The following is an 18,100-nucleotide window of genomic DNA, read 5'->3' on the forward strand; positions in this document are numbered from 1 at the left end:
AAAGGGCTCTGGGGCAGCCTGGGGGGCTCAGTCAGTTAAGCATCTGACTTCGGCTCACGTCATGATCTCGAGGTTTATGGGTTCAAGCCCCGCGTCGGGCTCTGTGCTGACAGTTCACAGCCTGAAGCCTGCTTCACATTCTGTCTCCTTCTCTCTCTATCCCTCCCCTGTTCACACTCTGTCTCTATCTCTCAAATATAAATAAACATTAAACAAAATTTTTTAATAAAATAAAAAAATAAATAAAAAGAGCTCTTGGTCCATAAATTTGGAGCACTAGGTTCAACAAAAATTAAATAGACATCCTAACAGCAAGACTTCCCCAAGACTTTAATTTTCTCAGGTGCACATTAACACCTCCCAGAGGAGTCAGAGTTTGACAAACGCTTATATGGAATGAGATCATGTACAGAGGGAAACATGATTTTAGGTAAAAATCAAAATTCTGTTACTTAACGTGTTAAGTTTTCCCCCCATTTCTTCCTACTATACCATTACATGACCCAACCCTCTCATTCCAACAACAAAACCTCCATGAAAATTTTCAAATTCTCTACCAACTGGTTCAAGTTATAGTCACATTTTAAAACACCCACACCTGGTTCTTTCCAAACTGCGTCACATTACACTTCACGATGCCCAAAAGAATTACAAAGAACCGACAGCTCGAGAATAACTTCCATCACATAAACCTAAAATAGAAGACAGGGTTTTGCACGTAACATACTGTCTTTCTAACACAGAAATGCAAGGATTAACCACAGTGGCTAAGCTGGAAAACAGACAAATTACCTCTTCATTTGTTTCGGTCTTAATTTTAGAGTCTTTCTCCTGACTCGAGCTAGGAACGGCGGAGCTGCTGCTGCACTGACTCCCTTTACTGTCCACTCCCTCCCCTTTGGGCTGCAGTGCTTTAGAGAGCGGATCGCCGGGATCATCCCTGTCCAGCAGGTATCTAAGAAGTGCGTTATTCTCCTTCTTCTTAGGACTCAGTTGCTCCTGCTTGACGCCTCCTTCCACACCAGACGCCGCACTACCGGTGTCTTTCCCCGTGGCTTCTGCGGTAATCTTGGCTACTTCTGCGGGTGAATTCCCATTCTGCAGCAACTTGTGCAGGATCCGGTGTTTCTCCTGCAGCAGTGACCCGTGCATATTGGATGTGGAGGACACTCCTCCAGAGGTCGAAGAAGAGACCCCAGAGGGGCTGGTGACACTAATGGAAGAGTCTTTACAACTTGAATCCAGGGGGGAGTTGGTCAAAGACGAATGACCCCGATCGTCAGAAGAACAGGTAAGTAACTGCAGTAATTTTTTATGACCTTTGCTTTCCAGAGGACCCCTCTGATTCTCTGCCCCTTCGATACTGCTCTCCTTACTTTCTTTGTCGCTGAGGTGATCCCTGCTATTTGACTGACACATTGAACTCTCCACTGGATTCTGATCACAATACAAGCCCAGGGGACTCTTGGAATCCTGACTGTTCACTTTACTTGGCTGGCTTATATTCATATTGGGAGAGTTATCCAGTTTGGGGCCTGGTGAAGACAGAGTGGATAAAAGAGAAGTCCCCACACCCTCACTGATAGCTTGAAGAGCACTCAGAGAGCTACTAGAAAAGCTGTGGCTCCCAGTATTTCCAGAAGATCCCATGGGCGAGTGCACACCTGGATGTGGAGAAAAATTAAGGCAAGAATTAGACTATCAGATGCTATAACAAAATGCCACTTAACTCTATTAGAAAATGAACTGACTTGACAAGAATTGCAACAGAATAAAAAGAGAAGGACTACTGAAGAGTAAACAATAAAGAAACGGAAATGCCAACACAAATACCTGCAACAGGAGAAAACTGGTGTGAGGCCATCTTTGGACTCCCACGATTACGAGGAGAAATCATGATGTTCTGCTGGTTGGAGCCAAGGCCAGGGCTCCCGTGTGGGGGGCTACTCATGTTGAGACCATAGGTGCTGTTCTGATAGGAAGATGGGGACTGCATGCCTGGCCCAGCGTTCATTGAAGCTATGGTGCTGGAAGCCCCATACCTAGGCCCACTCATCTGCCCGGTGGAGCTGGGGTCGGCCAAGCCATAGGGCCTGCCGCTCAGCATCTGTAAGCCTTGGTTTGGCGACATGCTCATGCCGCCCACCGAACTGTTGCATCCAGCTGCTGGAGGTCTAATGCCTTGTCCAACAGGATTCGCGTTTGGTCTATACCCATTCTGTTCCCTGCAAAGAAAGAAGACAAACCTTCACTAAAATATTACAAGCATGCGGGGTGCCTGGGTGGCTCAGTTGGTTAAATGTCCAACTGCAGCTCAGGTCATGATCTTGTGGCCAGTGAGTTCGAGCCCCGCGTCGGGCTCTGTGCTGACCGCTGAGAGCCTGGAGCCTGCTTCGGATTCTGTTGTCTCCCTCTCTCTCTGCCCCTCCCCCACTCATGCTCGGTCTCTGTCTCAGAAATAAACATTAAAAAAAAACAATTTTTTAAAAAATATTACAAGCATGTGGGGTGCCTGGGTGGTTCAGTCGGTTCAGCAACCGACTTCGGCTCAGGCCATGATCTCACGGTTTGTGAGCTCCCGCCCCGCATCGGGCTCTGTGCTGACAGCTCAGAGCCTAGGGCCTGCTTCAGACTCTGTGTCTCCCTCTCTCTCTGCCCCTCCCCCACTCACACTCGGTCTCTCTCTCAGAAATAAACATTAAAAAAAAACTTTTTTTAAACACTACAAGCATGCATTAAAACACTCAAGATTATTTTTTAATGATGAAGTGCCACGAACTTCACTTCCTAGGCACCATTCCAACACTTAGTACCAATTCCAACCTAAATATTGATCAGTTATGACGAGCCCAGTGAAATACTTTTTAATATGCCACAAAATCTAGGAGTGACCACCACCACAGCACTGAGGACCAACAGTTACACTAACTGGAATCTCGGCAGGACTTCACTAGAGTCGCCACACATCTAGGGGCTAACCTGGAGGTACCTGCAAATTATGCAAGGTCGTTAATGGGTAAATATCCTGCTTTTCCACGTGTTGCTCATTTACCACTAGCAACAACAAGAGAAACTCTCAGTTTTGCTTGGAGTCTACTTTCAAATTTTAAATGCAATCCCTGGAAGCAATGTAACACATCATCAGAAATGAAAGGGAACTGGGGCGCCTGGGTGGCGCAGTCGGTTAAGCGGCCGACTTCAGCCAGGTCACGATCTCGCGGTCCGTGAGTTCGAGCCCCGCATCAGGCTCTGGGCTGATGGCTCGGAGCCTGGAGCCTGTTTCCGATTCTGTGTCTCCCTCTCTCTCTGCCCCTCCCCCGTTCATGCTCTGTCTCTCTCTGTCCCAAAAATAAATAAAAAACGTTGAAAAAAAAATTTAAAAAAAAAAAAAAAAAGAAATGAAAGGGAACAGCGGTAGTCACATTAGATAGTTCTTTTATCCATTAGGCCTTCCCATTCCCCAGCTTTCCCAGGAAGTAACTCATGAGCAAATCCTCATTTTCACATACAAATATAACCTTAAAAAAATATATCATAACCCAGGAATCTAAACTCACTTCAGCAAATCCAAAGGCTCTGCTTTTTCTATTAAATCTTGCTTTTTACATTAATAATAAGGCACCCTGAGAACAGCGCTGCATTTAATGTGAGGAGATGCAGGAATCTATCATTACCTCTGAAGAAAGTGGGTCGAGACAAAGCCGTGCCGATCATTCGTGACAGGGTTTCGGAAGAGTTTGCTTTTGGTTTGTGCAGTCACTATGGTTCCGTCGGCCAATGAGAATCTATACACCGGGGTTTCTGCATGGCCATGGATATAAGCTGTTGGGGAAAATACACCATTACCAGCGACTACAGTTGGCAAAACAGACACATGTAAGAGAGGAGAGAAAGGAAATATACTTCAAGTGCCACATTTTGAAAATCCAGGGAAAAGACTGGACCTGCACCAAAATTACAAGCAGGCTAAAAGAATTCCTGCCCCACATGCACAGAACAGCAACTACAGCCATGTACGTACTTTATGCCATATACAAACACAAAAACAAACAAGGCCAAGAATCAACCTCAAAATTCTTTACCTTCTTGATAGTGACGTTTCTGGGACCATGACTGACCATCATTAAGACTAAAAAATCTCTGGATACACCTTCGGATAATATCTTCAAAGCCAGGCCTCATGGAAGATCTCAGTGAATTTGTATCTATATTGACAACTTTTCCTGTTAAACAGAAAATAAAGAGTTAAATCCAACCCACAAGTATTTACTGGTTGCACGCTGACTGCGTGGCTTAGCTCTGAAGATTCAAATAAAGACACCAAATCTTTGCTCTGCTTACTCTGCTATATCCAGACACAGTCTGGATATATTTTAAGGACACAGTCCTACAGGACATTCTTACATTAAATGTCCTCCTGTACAGAGTATCACAGAACTCCTTTCACTTTCTGAATGTACAGAATAGAACATGGCCAGATAACCTTAGGTTCATTTTCATTAAAGGAAAAAAACAACACCTACCAGTAAAATTGTTCTTTTGAAGATGGTCTGTCCCTGCAGCTATGAAAATACCTACCTACACAGCTAGCAGGGATAATTCTTTTCATCTGAGAGGTGACTGCATCTTTGGACACTTAAAATCTAAACAGGAAGGTTAACCAAACACCCATTTCTACCAGTCTGGAAGTTTCTGACAACTTTTGTTTAACATCAAATACACTAGAGAGACAAAATTTATACAACTCAAAAACACTACAAAATTAAAGGTTTTATGAAGATGGCCCTTTAAAAAAATGGCTAGGCCTTTCAACACTTTCTGAGCAGTATTAGGACAAGAATAAACATTGGCAAGAATAAACACCTAACAAAATGTGGCAAAAGGAGCCAAGAAGAAAATAGTCGATCCATTGTCGAAGAAAGAGCCATATGAGGAGAAAGCACCCGCTATGTTCAGTGAAAGGAATGTTCAGAAAACATCGGTCATAAGAACTCTGTCGACGGACACAATGGTCTCTGATGGCCTCAAGAACTGTGCTTCTGAAGTGAGCCTTACTGGTCCCCAGAATGTTGACGTCACATTTTAAAAGTTCAAAATAATTACTGAGGATGCCCTGGGCAAAAACCGTGTGATCAACATTCGGGACACGGATGCCCAAGACAAAATATGCTCCACGGCCAAAAGTGCCAGACTATGACTGAAAGCTCATGTCGGTATCAAGAAATCAATGGCTGTTTTGCCTGTTCCACATATGCCTTACTGAAAAGGCAATACTCAGACCCAGACAACCTCTTATGCTTGGCACTAACAGGCCCACCAAATTGGGAAGGTGATGGAAATCCTGACCCAAGAGGGGCAGACAAATGACTTAAAAGGAGTGGTTAATGACTTGATCTCCAACAGACTGGGAAAGATACAGAAAAGGCTTTCCAATCTATTTACCCTGTCCATGATGTGTTTGTCGGAAAAGTAAAAATGCTGAAGAAAATCAGGTTTGGATTGGGAAAACACACGGCGTAAGATGGTTCTGAAAAAGCTGCTGGGGATGAGAAAGGTACTAACGGTGGATGAGCTCATGGACAGAGTCCCCAGTTAAGAATCTGTGTAAAATCCAGACCCTTCATGACATATTAAAAAAAATCTTAATAACGGGGGGGGGGGGGGGGGGGGGGGGGGGGGGGGGGGAGTCCCACCTAGGGAGAAGTGACAAATGCACTGCAGGGAAGAGTAAACGTTTGCGTGCTGTGCCCAGAATAAAGATGGCCTGTCCTCAACCCCTTCTCTGAGCTCAGCTCTGACACCCAGATGACAAACACAAAATAGAAGCTCAGAAAAAGTTCACATCTGGGACAGAGAATAAAATCTCTCCAGAGTCCAAAAGAAATATTCTGTGGAGGGCAAGAAACCTCCTATGAAAGGAGAGACAGCAACCAGAAAATGCTGGCTATGGTGAGATGGCTCTCAGATGTGAACCAGACAAAAGGATTTCACTTTGCCTGCCTGGTAATTTCTACCTTTTATAATAAGAGGAGACATTAATGAGATAATTTTAAAGGTTCTATTCACTAAATTGCTTGAGTAAAGATGTTCTATTTAGTATTTTCAGCTATAAAATGTGAAATATTGTTATTCACGGAGAAAATTTAGCCTGCCAAAGCATAATAGGTACAGAGTAAGAACCACTCTAGAAGGTAAAAATTCACATAAAAATTTCTGTCACCAGGTTTGATTATCTCAAAGTAAGTTAATAAAGAAAAAATTTTTCCTATGTAAGATAATATTTGTCAGTGTAAACAGACTGTCAATTAAGTATACAAAAAAGCTTTTTTTGCTATTTTTTTCATCTGTGGAAATTAATCTCAAGCAGCTTCAAGACAGGTAACTGAGCCTGGCATAAAATGACTGAAAACTACAAAAATAGCTTTTTTTTTTTTAAGAGTAGAATACTGTTATGTATGTATGTGTACATAACATATACATATATATGCACATGTAATAGCTATAGGTATATTACGTATATTTAAATTTTTTCAAGTTTATTTTTGAGAGGGATAGAGAGAGTGTGTGCACAGGGCAGGGGTAGAGAGGGGGGTGGAGAGAGAGAGAGAGAGAGAGAGAGAGAGGGAGGGAGAATCCCAAGCAGGCTCCACTGGCAGAACCTGATGTGGGGCTCGAACTCACGAACCACGAGATCGTGACTTGAGCCAAAGTTGGATGCTGAACTGACTGGGCCACCACCCAGGCACCCCATGTATACTTAAACCTATTCCATGTTATCAAATTACTTATTGCAGGTCCACAAGGTGCACACAAAGCAAACAGTACAGGCTTTGACATCAGGCAGACCCAACTGCAAATTCTTTACCACCCAGGATCTAATGTTGGACAAGGAACTCAATCTCTGCCGCCCGACCTGCTCCCTCTCTGGGATGGCACCTACAAGACAAGCCTTGACATCACCATTTAGGGTTAGATGATCGCATGAGCAAACCCGAAGGTGAATACAGATAATAATGCAACTAGATTTAATTTCATTTTGTGCTTGATCACTTAAACTGGCTTTAAGTCTTTATTCCCATAGTCAAAAAAGGGCAGACCAAGTCTGAAGCTCATGTTGATATCAAAAATTACTCCCAGTAATTCTTAAATTATCGTATTTTTGAAAACTTGTTTATGAAAAATGGGTTTGAAGTTAGAGAAAAGAAATACACTGATTTCAAATGCTACTGGGAGAGAAAGCTAGGTGTCTCTACATTTATTTTTTGTTTATTTGAGGGAGTTTAACTGTCAAATATACCCAACTCAAATGCCAAGGGTTTTACTGAATCTTAAGAGTTGCGTAAGAAACATAAGAAATGGGGGTGCTGGGTGGCTCATTCGGTTGAGCATCTGACTCCTGGTCTCGGCTCACGGTTTGAGTTTGTGCCCCACTTGGGCTCTGCGCTGACCGTGAAGAGCCTGCTTGGGATTCTGTCTCTCCCTCTCTCTGCCCCTTGCCCGCGCCCACGTGCTCTCTCTCTCTCTCTCAAAATAAATAAATTTCAAAAAAAAAAAAAAAGAAACGTAAGAAATAATCTATGCAAAGCATTCACTACAGTGGGTATAGGTACTTTTACATGAGCGTGCAGGCTACAAAAATTGTTAACTTTCATAATAACTCTCAAATGAACAAAATGTATATACACACATACACAAAGTTTTTACCTGAAAGATCATGTCTAGTAATAAAGCTCTCGGGGTTTGAGGGAAACGCTCTTTCGCCTGTAGTAATGCGACGTGCTACACAGATCATACAGGATTGCAAATCTACAATACAAATTCAACCAGGTAAGGATTACATTTAACTTTTGGACAGATCTCTCAAATAGACAAGTAAGGACATGGAATTCAGTCAATGAATACAACAATGGAAATCACAGAACTACAAATTTGGCTGCTGTCTGAAAAACATTTCAAACATGTGGTCAATCTTACCTTCCCCTTCCTCCATCATAGCTCGAGGCTGAGACAGGGCAAAGCACTGCATTGTTTCATATCTCTGGCGCATTTCAGGATTAGTGTTGATGTCTTCCAGAATATCATGTGGTGTTTTCATCAGCATACGGCAATTAAAAGTATGGCTTTTTTGTCTCTGGGTCTCATTTGTCCAGGCAACTCCATTGACTTTGGAAAACAAATTGAAAAAAGTTTTTTTAAAGAGCTGGCAATTCAGGGGTGCCTAGGTGACTCAGTCAGTTAAGCGTCCAACTTCGGCTCAAGGTCATGATCTCACAGTTCATGAGTTCGAGCCCCACGTGGGGCTCTGTGCTCTGTTTCGGATCCTCTGTCTCCTTCTCTCTCTGCCCCTCCCCAACTTGCCCCCTTCCTTCAAAAATAAACCTTTTTTTTAGTGTTTACAAAATTAAGAAAGGAAATACACATTAAAAGACTACCTGTAGATTTCGGTAAGTTTTTAAGGAAATCCTTTCTGTCTTCTTCATGCAAGATACTGTAGACACTTGTGTTAACCAGGTCTTCTTGCTTATATTGCAGGTATTGTGTGACATTTTCTGACACAAATACAATGTTTCCATCACGATTCACCACAAACAGGAAACCATCCAATGCCTAAAGTGGGATAGGTTAATATGGGCTATTATGGACTGAACTGTCTCCCCCACCCAAATTCACATGTTGAAGCCCTAACTCTCAATGTGGCTATAATATGCGGATATTCGGACACAGGGCCCTGGTTATGGGGTTAAGGTTAAATGAGGTCATAAGACTAGGGCTCCAATCCAATAGGACTGATGTTCCTATGGAAGAAGACAGATACGAGGGGTGCACAGACACAGAGAAAAGGTCATGTGAATACACAAGGAAAAGGCAACCATCCACAAGCTAAGCAGAGAGGGTTCAGGAGAAACCAAGCATGCCAATACCTTGACCTTGGACTTCCAGCCTCCAGAACTTTAAAAAATAAATTCCTGTTGTTTAAGCCACCTAATCTGTGATATTTTGTCACGGCAGTCTTGGCCAATCAAAGGCACCAGCCTTAGCACTAAACAGAATTTTTTACAACTACTAGTGATTTAACAACCACTGCAAACAACTATTAGCCGCCACTCAGCCGTTTCTACTCACACAGCACAATTACTATAGGATTGTATTTAAAGAATTAAAATAAAAAGAATTTGAGGGAAAAAAGATAGATACAGCCAACATAAAATCTGAATGAATGTCTACTCTAATGTTTGAAGAATTACATCTTGAAAAGAGTTTTTAAAAACGAAATATCCTTAGCACTTCCTGGTTTTCCATTTGATACGAAATCAAGCTACAGGAGCCACCCCACTCCCTGGTGAGAATTTACAAAGAACTGAACCCAGCAACTGAGAAGTACTTGAAGCGAACTAGTTGAAACAAAAACAAGTTAACAGTTGCACTTTATGAAGAGCCTCCTCTCTGTTCCCGTCTCCTGCTTTACAGCGAGAGAAACATGCTACAGGCGAATCATACCTATTGAGGACAACTACTCGCAAAACAATGTTTAAGCACGTCACAAAAAGCAGATTCTTAAGTCTTAAAAATTCCTCACGAGTATAATGTACTTGCCTGAAGTAAAAGTGGCCCTAAGGAATCTTTATCAATTACTCCCTGCCCCGTAGAAGATACATCGGCTTTCTGAACATCATCATCATTGGAAATGGCTTTTCCTGAAAAGACAGAAGACAATACTACAAACATCACAAATATCAGTTACAGATCAAATTCACCTCCAAACAGTCCCCAGAACACACACACACACACACACACACACACACACACACACACACGCGCGCGCGCGCGCGCGCATACATATGCACATACACAACATTTCCTGATAAGAAACCAATTCTCCAATTTTTAATCTTAAAACTTGAGTTACCCGGGAGGGCAGAAGATACCCTTAATTTTCTTTCACTACTACATGTACTATCCCATGGCTTCCTGAAAGGCAACTAACATGGGACAGGGTGAGAACACTGGCCTCTTTCTAATGCTCTATTAACTATTTCTCAAGGAGTACTAAGTTGGCCAACTCATTTGTCCAATCCCACACAGGACAGGTCCCACTAGCCCACACGTGAGCAACAAGGTAGCAAAAAGGCAAATGTAAACATAGTTAACAAGTTCCTTCTGAAAAGATTTGAGTGTTTTTCTTACTTTGTATTACCTTGCTCTTTTATTTGACGGATCTGTCTTACTGTTTCCTTTAAAATTGCACATTTATCTGGTTTGACATTGAAATTGTCAATATCACTAAGATTAGCAGATATAAGTTCAGCCAGTTCTTCAATATATTTACTCTCCTGCTCCCGTCTCCACTTTTCACCACTGCAGGTAAGACTGAGAGAGATTGGGGGGGAGAGAAGGCCATGAATGTATACGTATCACAAAAAAACGCCGGGAGCAGAATCACCAGCACCTTCATACATAAGCAAATAAAATTTAGCCAATAGAAACCATCAAAAACTCATCTTGGAGAAGAAGTACAATACAGCAGAAATTCAGGCAAACCTAAATTCAAGTCTACCTTTTGGTTAGCCTGGTGGCCTTGGGGACACTTAGCCTCTGTTTGATCATGCAGAAAATAAGGATACACAGTCTTTACATCAAAGAGACAGTAAAACAACAAATAATAACAAAAAGAGTGTTAGCTACTTATTAATGACAAGGTTTTACATAAGGCTTATAAGCCATTTTTTACTTTGTAAGAATCACATTAAAACTCAAGTCATAGTGACCTTGGCAAATACTAAAAAGGCTAGCGTAACATTGCATGAAACATTAGATTTCTATTTTTTAAACTGCAAACTTTATTCAGGAAAAGGACGATGAAACCTCACGAAGGCCAAAATATCAAATTACAACATCTTCTTACAGGAATTTAAAGAGTAATCTGATTTGCAACAATCTTGATGCTCTATTCCTGACTCCTACCTACCTCTTTCACTAAGAAATGCTTCACACTACCTCAAAAGTGTTAGTTATTGGACTAACTCACTTTTATCTGAATCACCAATAAAATTTCTATTATATCATAAGGATGTCTATCTGATCACTGTGCCATTCTACTTAATTCAAAGCAAAATCATGTTATTTAAGCAAAGACAAAAATCTACCTGAGAATTTAAACAACAGAAAGCTAAAATGTTCGTTTTAAGTCAAAAAAATAATGGTAGGGGGAGGAGACCTTGGTGAAGGATCAGGAAATAAACGACCTACCCCTGTGCTGGAGTATCACATGGCAATTTGCGTTTTCGTGAATCAGGGGCCAGTGGATCCAAGGAGTTTTCTCCTAATCCGCTCATTGTGACTATACATCAGCAACTAGGAAAGAATGATGATAAGATGAAAACATTGTAAAATACCCATGTTGTATGCTTGAATGGTTGAATCTTATAATTCAGAACTACTTTCCCTAAATGGTTAGGTAAGTCTTAATATTCTTAATTATACATGAGTACCCTGAAGACAACATCAGAAGTTCATATTCTAGTTTAATTCTGCAGAATGTCAAACCCCAAAACTAAAATGTTTCTCAAGTCCCACTAAAAATGTGTATGTTGAATACTCTGAATACTTCAAAGGATGAGGAAGGCATCTTCTTCATATTTAATAACAAGAAAAAGAGACCATCAACTTTTTCCAAGTGATAAAATCCTGGGGTGCCTGGCTGGCTCAGTCGGTAGAGCATGCAACTCTTGATCTTGGGGTCCCAAGTTCAAGCTCCACCTTAGGTGTGGAGATTACTTAAAAATAAAATCTCAAAAAAAAAAAAAAAAATCCTCGGGGTGCCTGGGTGGCTCACTCGGTTGAGAATCAGACTCCTGATTTTGGCTCAGGTCATGATCCCAGGGTCGTGGGATGGAGCCCCATCCATTTTGTGCTCTGCTCTGAGCGTGGAGCCTGCTCAAGATTCATTCATTCATTCATTCATTCTCTCTCAAATAAAAAAAAATGAAAATAAGAAAAAAATCCTGAGTTTTATTTATACCCAACTAAGGACAAATTAGAGCTTATCCTGTCACTTGGTAAGGAGTCTTCAAATGATACATGTCTACATTTTTTTTTCAGGCTATTTTCAAAGTAGCACATTGCTTTCCTTTAAACTATTTCATTAATATTTATTACCCACTGTGTTTTTCTTCTATGACTTGAAAACTAATCTTAGAGCATGTAAATAATCTGTAAGCCCCACTACATGAGGCCTGGAGAGTAGATGCACAATGAAAAGGGGGGGGGGGGGATTTTCATGGTATCTAAATAGCAACAATCATTTTAGTAACGACTGATGGAAATATAATGTTTTGGTTAAGGTTTCAATGATGAAAATAACAAAGGGTGTTTCTTTATTTTCTTTTTTTGTTTTTTAATGTTTATTTTTGAGAGAGAGAGAACGCGCACGCGCAATTGGGGGAAGGGTGGGGGGGGCACAGAATCTGAAGCAGGTTTCAGTCTCTGAGCTGTCAGCACAGAGCCCGATGTGGGGCTCGAACCCATGAACCGCGAGATCATGACCTGAGCCGAAGTCAGACGTTTAACCGACTGAGCTACCCAGGCGCCCCACCCCACGTAGGGTGTTTCTTGTTGAAACAGTAACAGTGTTTTAACAGTCAGCAGCTCATAATTTTAAGACCTCTACTAAACCTTCACGTACAAAGAATTTTATTTGTCCTAAATTCTTATTTCGGAAGACAATCCTTGTTCTAAAGAATTCCAAGTCAATCAAGAAGTTCGAATTTTCCAAACTTTTTCTCAGTATGTTAAAATGCATCTTGCATTCCATCTAGATTTTTAGACATATACTGAAGGACATAAATTTCCACTAGGTGGCACAATACTACAGAGAGAGAGGAGACAAAAATGCAAAATTTCACACAGGATGCTAATGAAACTTAAAAAGCATAGCTTTTAAAAAATCAAAACCACATAATCACTAACCAAGAGTTCTAGATTATGACATCACCTGTACAGATACTGTAGGTATGAATTAAATACCAATAAAATTCATTCTACCTAGAAGTTTGGTAGTAAAATGTAAAATCAAAGCTGAAAGGCAGAGAGGTTTCCAAGAGTCTTTTTCTCCTCACAACATTAAGCTAAAGGAAAAGAAGAGTAAAGAACTTAAAATGCCTTTTTTTTTTTAACAATTTTTTAATGTTTACTTATTTTGGGGAAAGACAGAAACAGAGCGTGAGCAGGGGAGGGACAGAGAGAGGGGGAGACACAGAATCCGAAACAGCCTCCAGGCTCTGAGCTGTCAGCACTGAGCCTGACGCAGGGCTCGAACTCACAGACCGCGAGATCATGACCTGACCCGAAGTCGGACGCTTAATCAACCAGGTGCCCCAGAACTTAAAATATCTTTGATTAATAGTGGCTTAATATTATGGTTTTAAAGCATACCCAGATCTCACAATGCCAGAAAAAATGTATTCTTCAAAAATGACAATGTAATAAAAGAGTCTATAAATATTCCAGATTAAAGAAAACTAAAGAGAAATGACAAATATGATATATGATCCCATACTGGATTCTGTCCTAGAGAGGGGAGATGCTATAAAGCACATTATGGGATCGACTGACAAATTTAAAATATGGAGGACAGGATTATTTTATCAATGTTAAATTTACTGAAGTTGAATTCTGTACATATTTAAGAAGCTATCCTTATTCTTTTTTTTTTTTATATAACGTTTATTTAATTCTGAGAGAGAGAGAGAGAGAGACAGACAGACAGACAGACACACACACACACACACACATAGAATGCGGGGGATGGTGGTGGGCATTAGAGAGGGAAAGGCACAGAATGTGAAGCAGGCTCCAGGCTCTGAGCTGTCAGCAGAGAGCTCCATGCGGGGCTTGAACCCACCAGCGGTGAGATCGTGACCTGAGTCAAAGTTGACCGCTTAACTGATTGAGCCACCCAGACGCCTTAGAAGCTATCCTTATTCTTAATATTTACAGCAAATAAGTCATTATGTATGTAAATGGCCCTCCAATGGTAGAGGCCATTTTAGGTGAGTGAGAAAAGGAACAGGAGAAGCAAAGGAGAGGGAGAAAGGAGGGTAGCAAAATACTGGCACTGGATAAAACCTGGTAGAAGAGACACTTTTAAATTCTTTAAATTCTATTCTTTTTCCTGCAACTTTGATTTTAGTTTAAAATTATTCCCAAATAAAAATATTTTTAAAGCATGTTCAGTTTTTATTTCCTATTTTCATAAAACAGTCCTTAAGTACAGAAAAATAGTTTTAGCTATGTCTCAAAACACAAATTTTGTATTTGTTTCACTCAGTTATTTTTAAATTGAGTGGCCAACTATTCAGTGAATAATAACATTTTTATTTTTTTAATGTTTGTTTACTTGAGAGAGAGAGAGAGAGAGAGAGCGCACGCACAAGTGGGGGAGAGGCAGACACAGAATCGGAAGCAGGTTCCAGGCTCTAAGCTGACAGCACAGAGACCGACGCGGTGCTCGAACCCATGAACCATGAGATCGTGACCTGAGCCAAAGTCAGATGCTCATCCAACTGAGCAACCCAGGCGCCTGAGTAATAACATTTATGTTAAAAATATACTCTAACAACAGCCAAAGTAAGGAAAGAGCCCAAATGTCCATCGATGGATGAACAGATAAAGATGTGGTCTGTATATACAATGGAGTATTACTCGGCAATCAAAAAGAATGAAATCTTGCCATTTGCAACTACATGGAAGGAACTAGAGGGTATTATGCTAAGCAAAATTAATCAGAGAAAGACAAGTATCTATGACTTCACTCATATGAGGAATTTAAGATACAAAACAGATGATCATAAGGGAAGGGAAGCAAAAATAATATAAAAATGGAGGGGGACAAATCATAAAAGACTCAAATACAGAGAACAAACAGGGATTGTGGGAGGGGGATTGGGCTAAATGGGCATTAAAGAGTCTACTCCTGAAATCATTGTTGCACTATATGCTAACTTGGATGTAAATTAAAAATAAATTTAAAATAAATAAAATAGGAAAAAATATGTATATATAAAATCTATTTCCAGGGCACCAGGGTGGCTCAGTCAGTTGAGCATATGACTCTTGATTTTGGCTCAGGTCATTATCCTAGGGCTGCGATCGAGCCCTGAGTTAGGATCTATGATGAATGTGGAGCCTGCTTAAGATTTCTTTCTCTTGGGGCGCCTGGGTGGCTCAGTCGGTTGAGCGGCCGACTTCGGCTCAGGTCATGATCTCATGGTCAGTGGGTTCAAGCCCGCGTCGGGCTCTGTGCTGACAGCTCAGAGCCTGGAGCCTGTTTCAGATTCTGTGTCTCCCTCTCTCTGACCCTCCCCCATTCATGCTCTGTCTCTGTCTCAAAAATAAATAAACGTTAAAAAAAAAATTAAAAAAAAAAAAAAAAGATTTCTCTCTCTCTCTGTCCCTCAGCCCCCTCGCTTGCTCTCAAATAAAATTTAAAAAACTAAAATACTTGTATAAATATATGTATGTTATATATACATATGCATTATGTAATATACATAAAATCTGTTCCACATTCTGGATATTATTTCCTTACTTTGATGTTAAACATAAACTGAATACCCAAAATTCAATGGCAAACTATTTAGTGAATAAATAGTATTTTTTCATTTGAAAGACATAATTTATTCTATATTTTCAGTATTATTTCACCCTTCTTTGCTGTTAAGCTGAATCTCCAGTAGAGTGTAAGGTGCCTAGCATGTAATAGGTGGTGAGTTAATACTGCATGAACAGAACACTCAACTTAATAAGTCATACTTTAGAATTCCCTTCATTCTAATCTATATAAAAGTTAAAACTTTTTTAAAGTTTATTTATTTATTTTGAGAGAAAGTGTGCATGTGGGGGGGGGGGGGGGGTGGATGTGGTGGAAAGGGAGAACAGGGGAGGAGCAGGAAGAGGGAGAGACAGAGTATCCCAAGCAAGCTCCATGCTATGAGCGTGGAGCCCACAAACCTTGAGACCATGACCTGAGCCAAAAATCAAGAGTCAGTTGCTTAACCGAATGAATCAACCAGGTGCCCCAAAGTTAAAACTTTTTAAAATTTTCACTTCTACACTTGATATAGGATGTCACCAAAATGAGTTTTAAAGGCATAGATTGTATCAATAGAGAATCAAAACCATGACAATCTCTTAGTATGGAAGAAATCAATAATAATTACATTCAGTATAAACAGGAAATGCACCCAAGTCATTCACATTAAGCCAATTTTTATGTGCTCTGGGAGAAACATAAATATATCTACATGTGTCCATGTATACAGACGTGGCTCTTTCTCCTCATGTGGCACAACAACAAGCTATAATGTGCATGACTGTCTAGTCTATGTGTCACCAAATTTACTCTTTCACAGAATCCACTGACCTCTAAATAACAAAGGCAATTATCCAGCAATGTACTAACGCTAAATTCTAATGTAAAAACCATGAAGGTTTCGTTATTTAAGATATAAAATATTTCTCTTTTTTTTTTTTTTTAAAGAAAAGATTTGCCAATTTCTTTTCTAGTTCTTACTCAGACATGAACAAACCTTGGAACCACACCACATTTACTGCATGATACCTAGGGGTGTCTGGGTAGCTCAGTCAGTTAAGCGACTGACTCTTGATTTGGGCCCAGGTCATGATCTCCCAGTTTGTGAGTTTGAGCCCCGAGCTGGGCTCTAGGCTGACAGTGTGGAACCTGCTTGGGATTCTCTCCCCCCACCCCACTCCATGCATGCATGGGCCGTGCACTCGTTCTGTCTCTCAAAATAAATAAATAAACTTAAAAAAAAAAAAAAGGCTTTGAAGTGTCTGGGTGGTTCTGTCAGTTAAGCATTGGATTCTTGATCTTGGCTCAGGTCACAATCTCACAGTTTATGAGTTTGAGCCCCACAGTGAGCTCCACACTTGCAGCACAGAACCTGCTTGGGATTCTCTCTTCCTTCCTCCCTCCCTCCCTCTCTCTCTCTCTCTCTCTCTCTCTGTGTGTGTGTCCCTCCACCACTTGTGCATGCTCGTGCTTTCTCAAAATAAATAAAAACTTTAAAAGGGGGGGGGGGATTGGAAACCAATTTGACAATAAACTTCATATATTGAAAAAAAGGGGGGGAGATTTTTATTGCACAATACGTTAAAAAAAAAAAAAGACCACATGATTTCCAAGAGTGAATGATATGTTAAAATAACAAAAAAATATATCAGCAAATATATCTCCTAAATTTCATTATGACGAAGAAAATGCTCAATATGAAAAATTATAACTATTTCTGCTTAAAAAATACTTTTCAGCATATACAACAGCTAATACAATTATTCCTGAGCACAAATGACTATGACAAATAATTTATGTATAGTTTTGTTTATTTGGTATTAATCTTCGTCACAAACATAAAAATTGTCAATAGCATTGTTTTACTTGCCAAGCCTGCTGCCCACTTCTCGCTGGCAAAGATGGACTCAAAACTGTCTGAGGGGACACATTATCTATTTTGGTAAATTACTCTTTCTAAGGTACGAAAGGTCAATGTTTAGTCCTAAATTTAGACCATTTTCAGTCAGTAGTCAAGAACCAAGGTGGGAGGAGAGAAGACATTACACACTAGGCCCATGAATAATTTTTCCCCAAAAAAACTAAAAGTTAAGAAACATAAATCAGTAACTGTATAGCTTACATTTTTACATCTTAAATTATCACCCATCTAGGTTAGAGGATATATGGAGTTGGTAAAATCAACATTCAAAGGGGAAATAATACAGCACGAGAGTCCCAAAGTATCTTTGATAAGAACCGTCTATGAATACTGAGCCCCTTCTAAATTCTGACTCCCTACAATTAAAGATCATCTCCACAGCTGAGTAGAAACTTAAGACACAATATATACCTGCCCAAGTAACTCTTGAAATCCCCTCATAAATCCAATAATGACTTCCACAGATAGACTTTGAAGTTGCTAATGAAGAGATGTCCTCCGACTGATTATTAAGCTGGAGGTCCACCTCAACCGCACTTCCAGGCAGAATGCAATCCCATCACAGAAGCTTTTCTAAGCCCCTGACACCA

The 18,100-nt window shown here is 40.5% G+C and overlaps 1 protein-coding gene across 12 annotated transcripts in view; it reads right to left on the reverse strand.

Annotated features, from left to right (window-relative positions):
- Positions 1–18,100, reverse strand: part of NCOA3 (nuclear receptor coactivator 3) — a 137,769-nt gene that overhangs the window by 20,347 nt on the left and 99,322 nt on the right. For all 12 annotated transcript variants that reach the window (XM_042930738.1, XM_042930746.1, XM_042930743.1 and 9 more), the window contains 10 exons: positions 11,248–11,352; positions 10,196–10,368; positions 9,595–9,695; positions 8,433–8,607; positions 7,975–8,163; positions 7,705–7,806; positions 4,083–4,223; positions 3,675–3,822; positions 1,834–2,225; positions 793–1,664 (listed from right to left, as the gene is read on the reverse strand). In XM_042930738.1, coding sequence (XP_042786672.1) covers positions 793–1,664; positions 1,834–2,225; positions 3,675–3,822; positions 4,083–4,223; positions 7,705–7,806; positions 7,975–8,163; positions 8,433–8,607; positions 9,595–9,695; positions 10,196–10,368; positions 11,248–11,333 — 2,379 coding nt within the window. In that variant the 5' untranslated portion in view covers positions 11,334–11,352. The remainder of the gene's footprint in view (positions 1–792; positions 1,665–1,833; positions 2,226–3,674; positions 3,823–4,082; positions 4,224–7,704; positions 7,807–7,974; positions 8,164–8,432; positions 8,608–9,594; positions 9,696–10,195; positions 10,369–11,247; positions 11,353–18,100) is intronic.

Source organism: Panthera leo, chromosome A3 (assembly GCF_018350215.1).
Source record: "Panthera leo isolate Ple1 chromosome A3, P.leo_Ple1_pat1.1, whole genome shotgun sequence".
Classification (NCBI taxonomy): Eukaryota; Metazoa; Chordata; class Mammalia; order Carnivora; family Felidae; genus Panthera; species Panthera leo.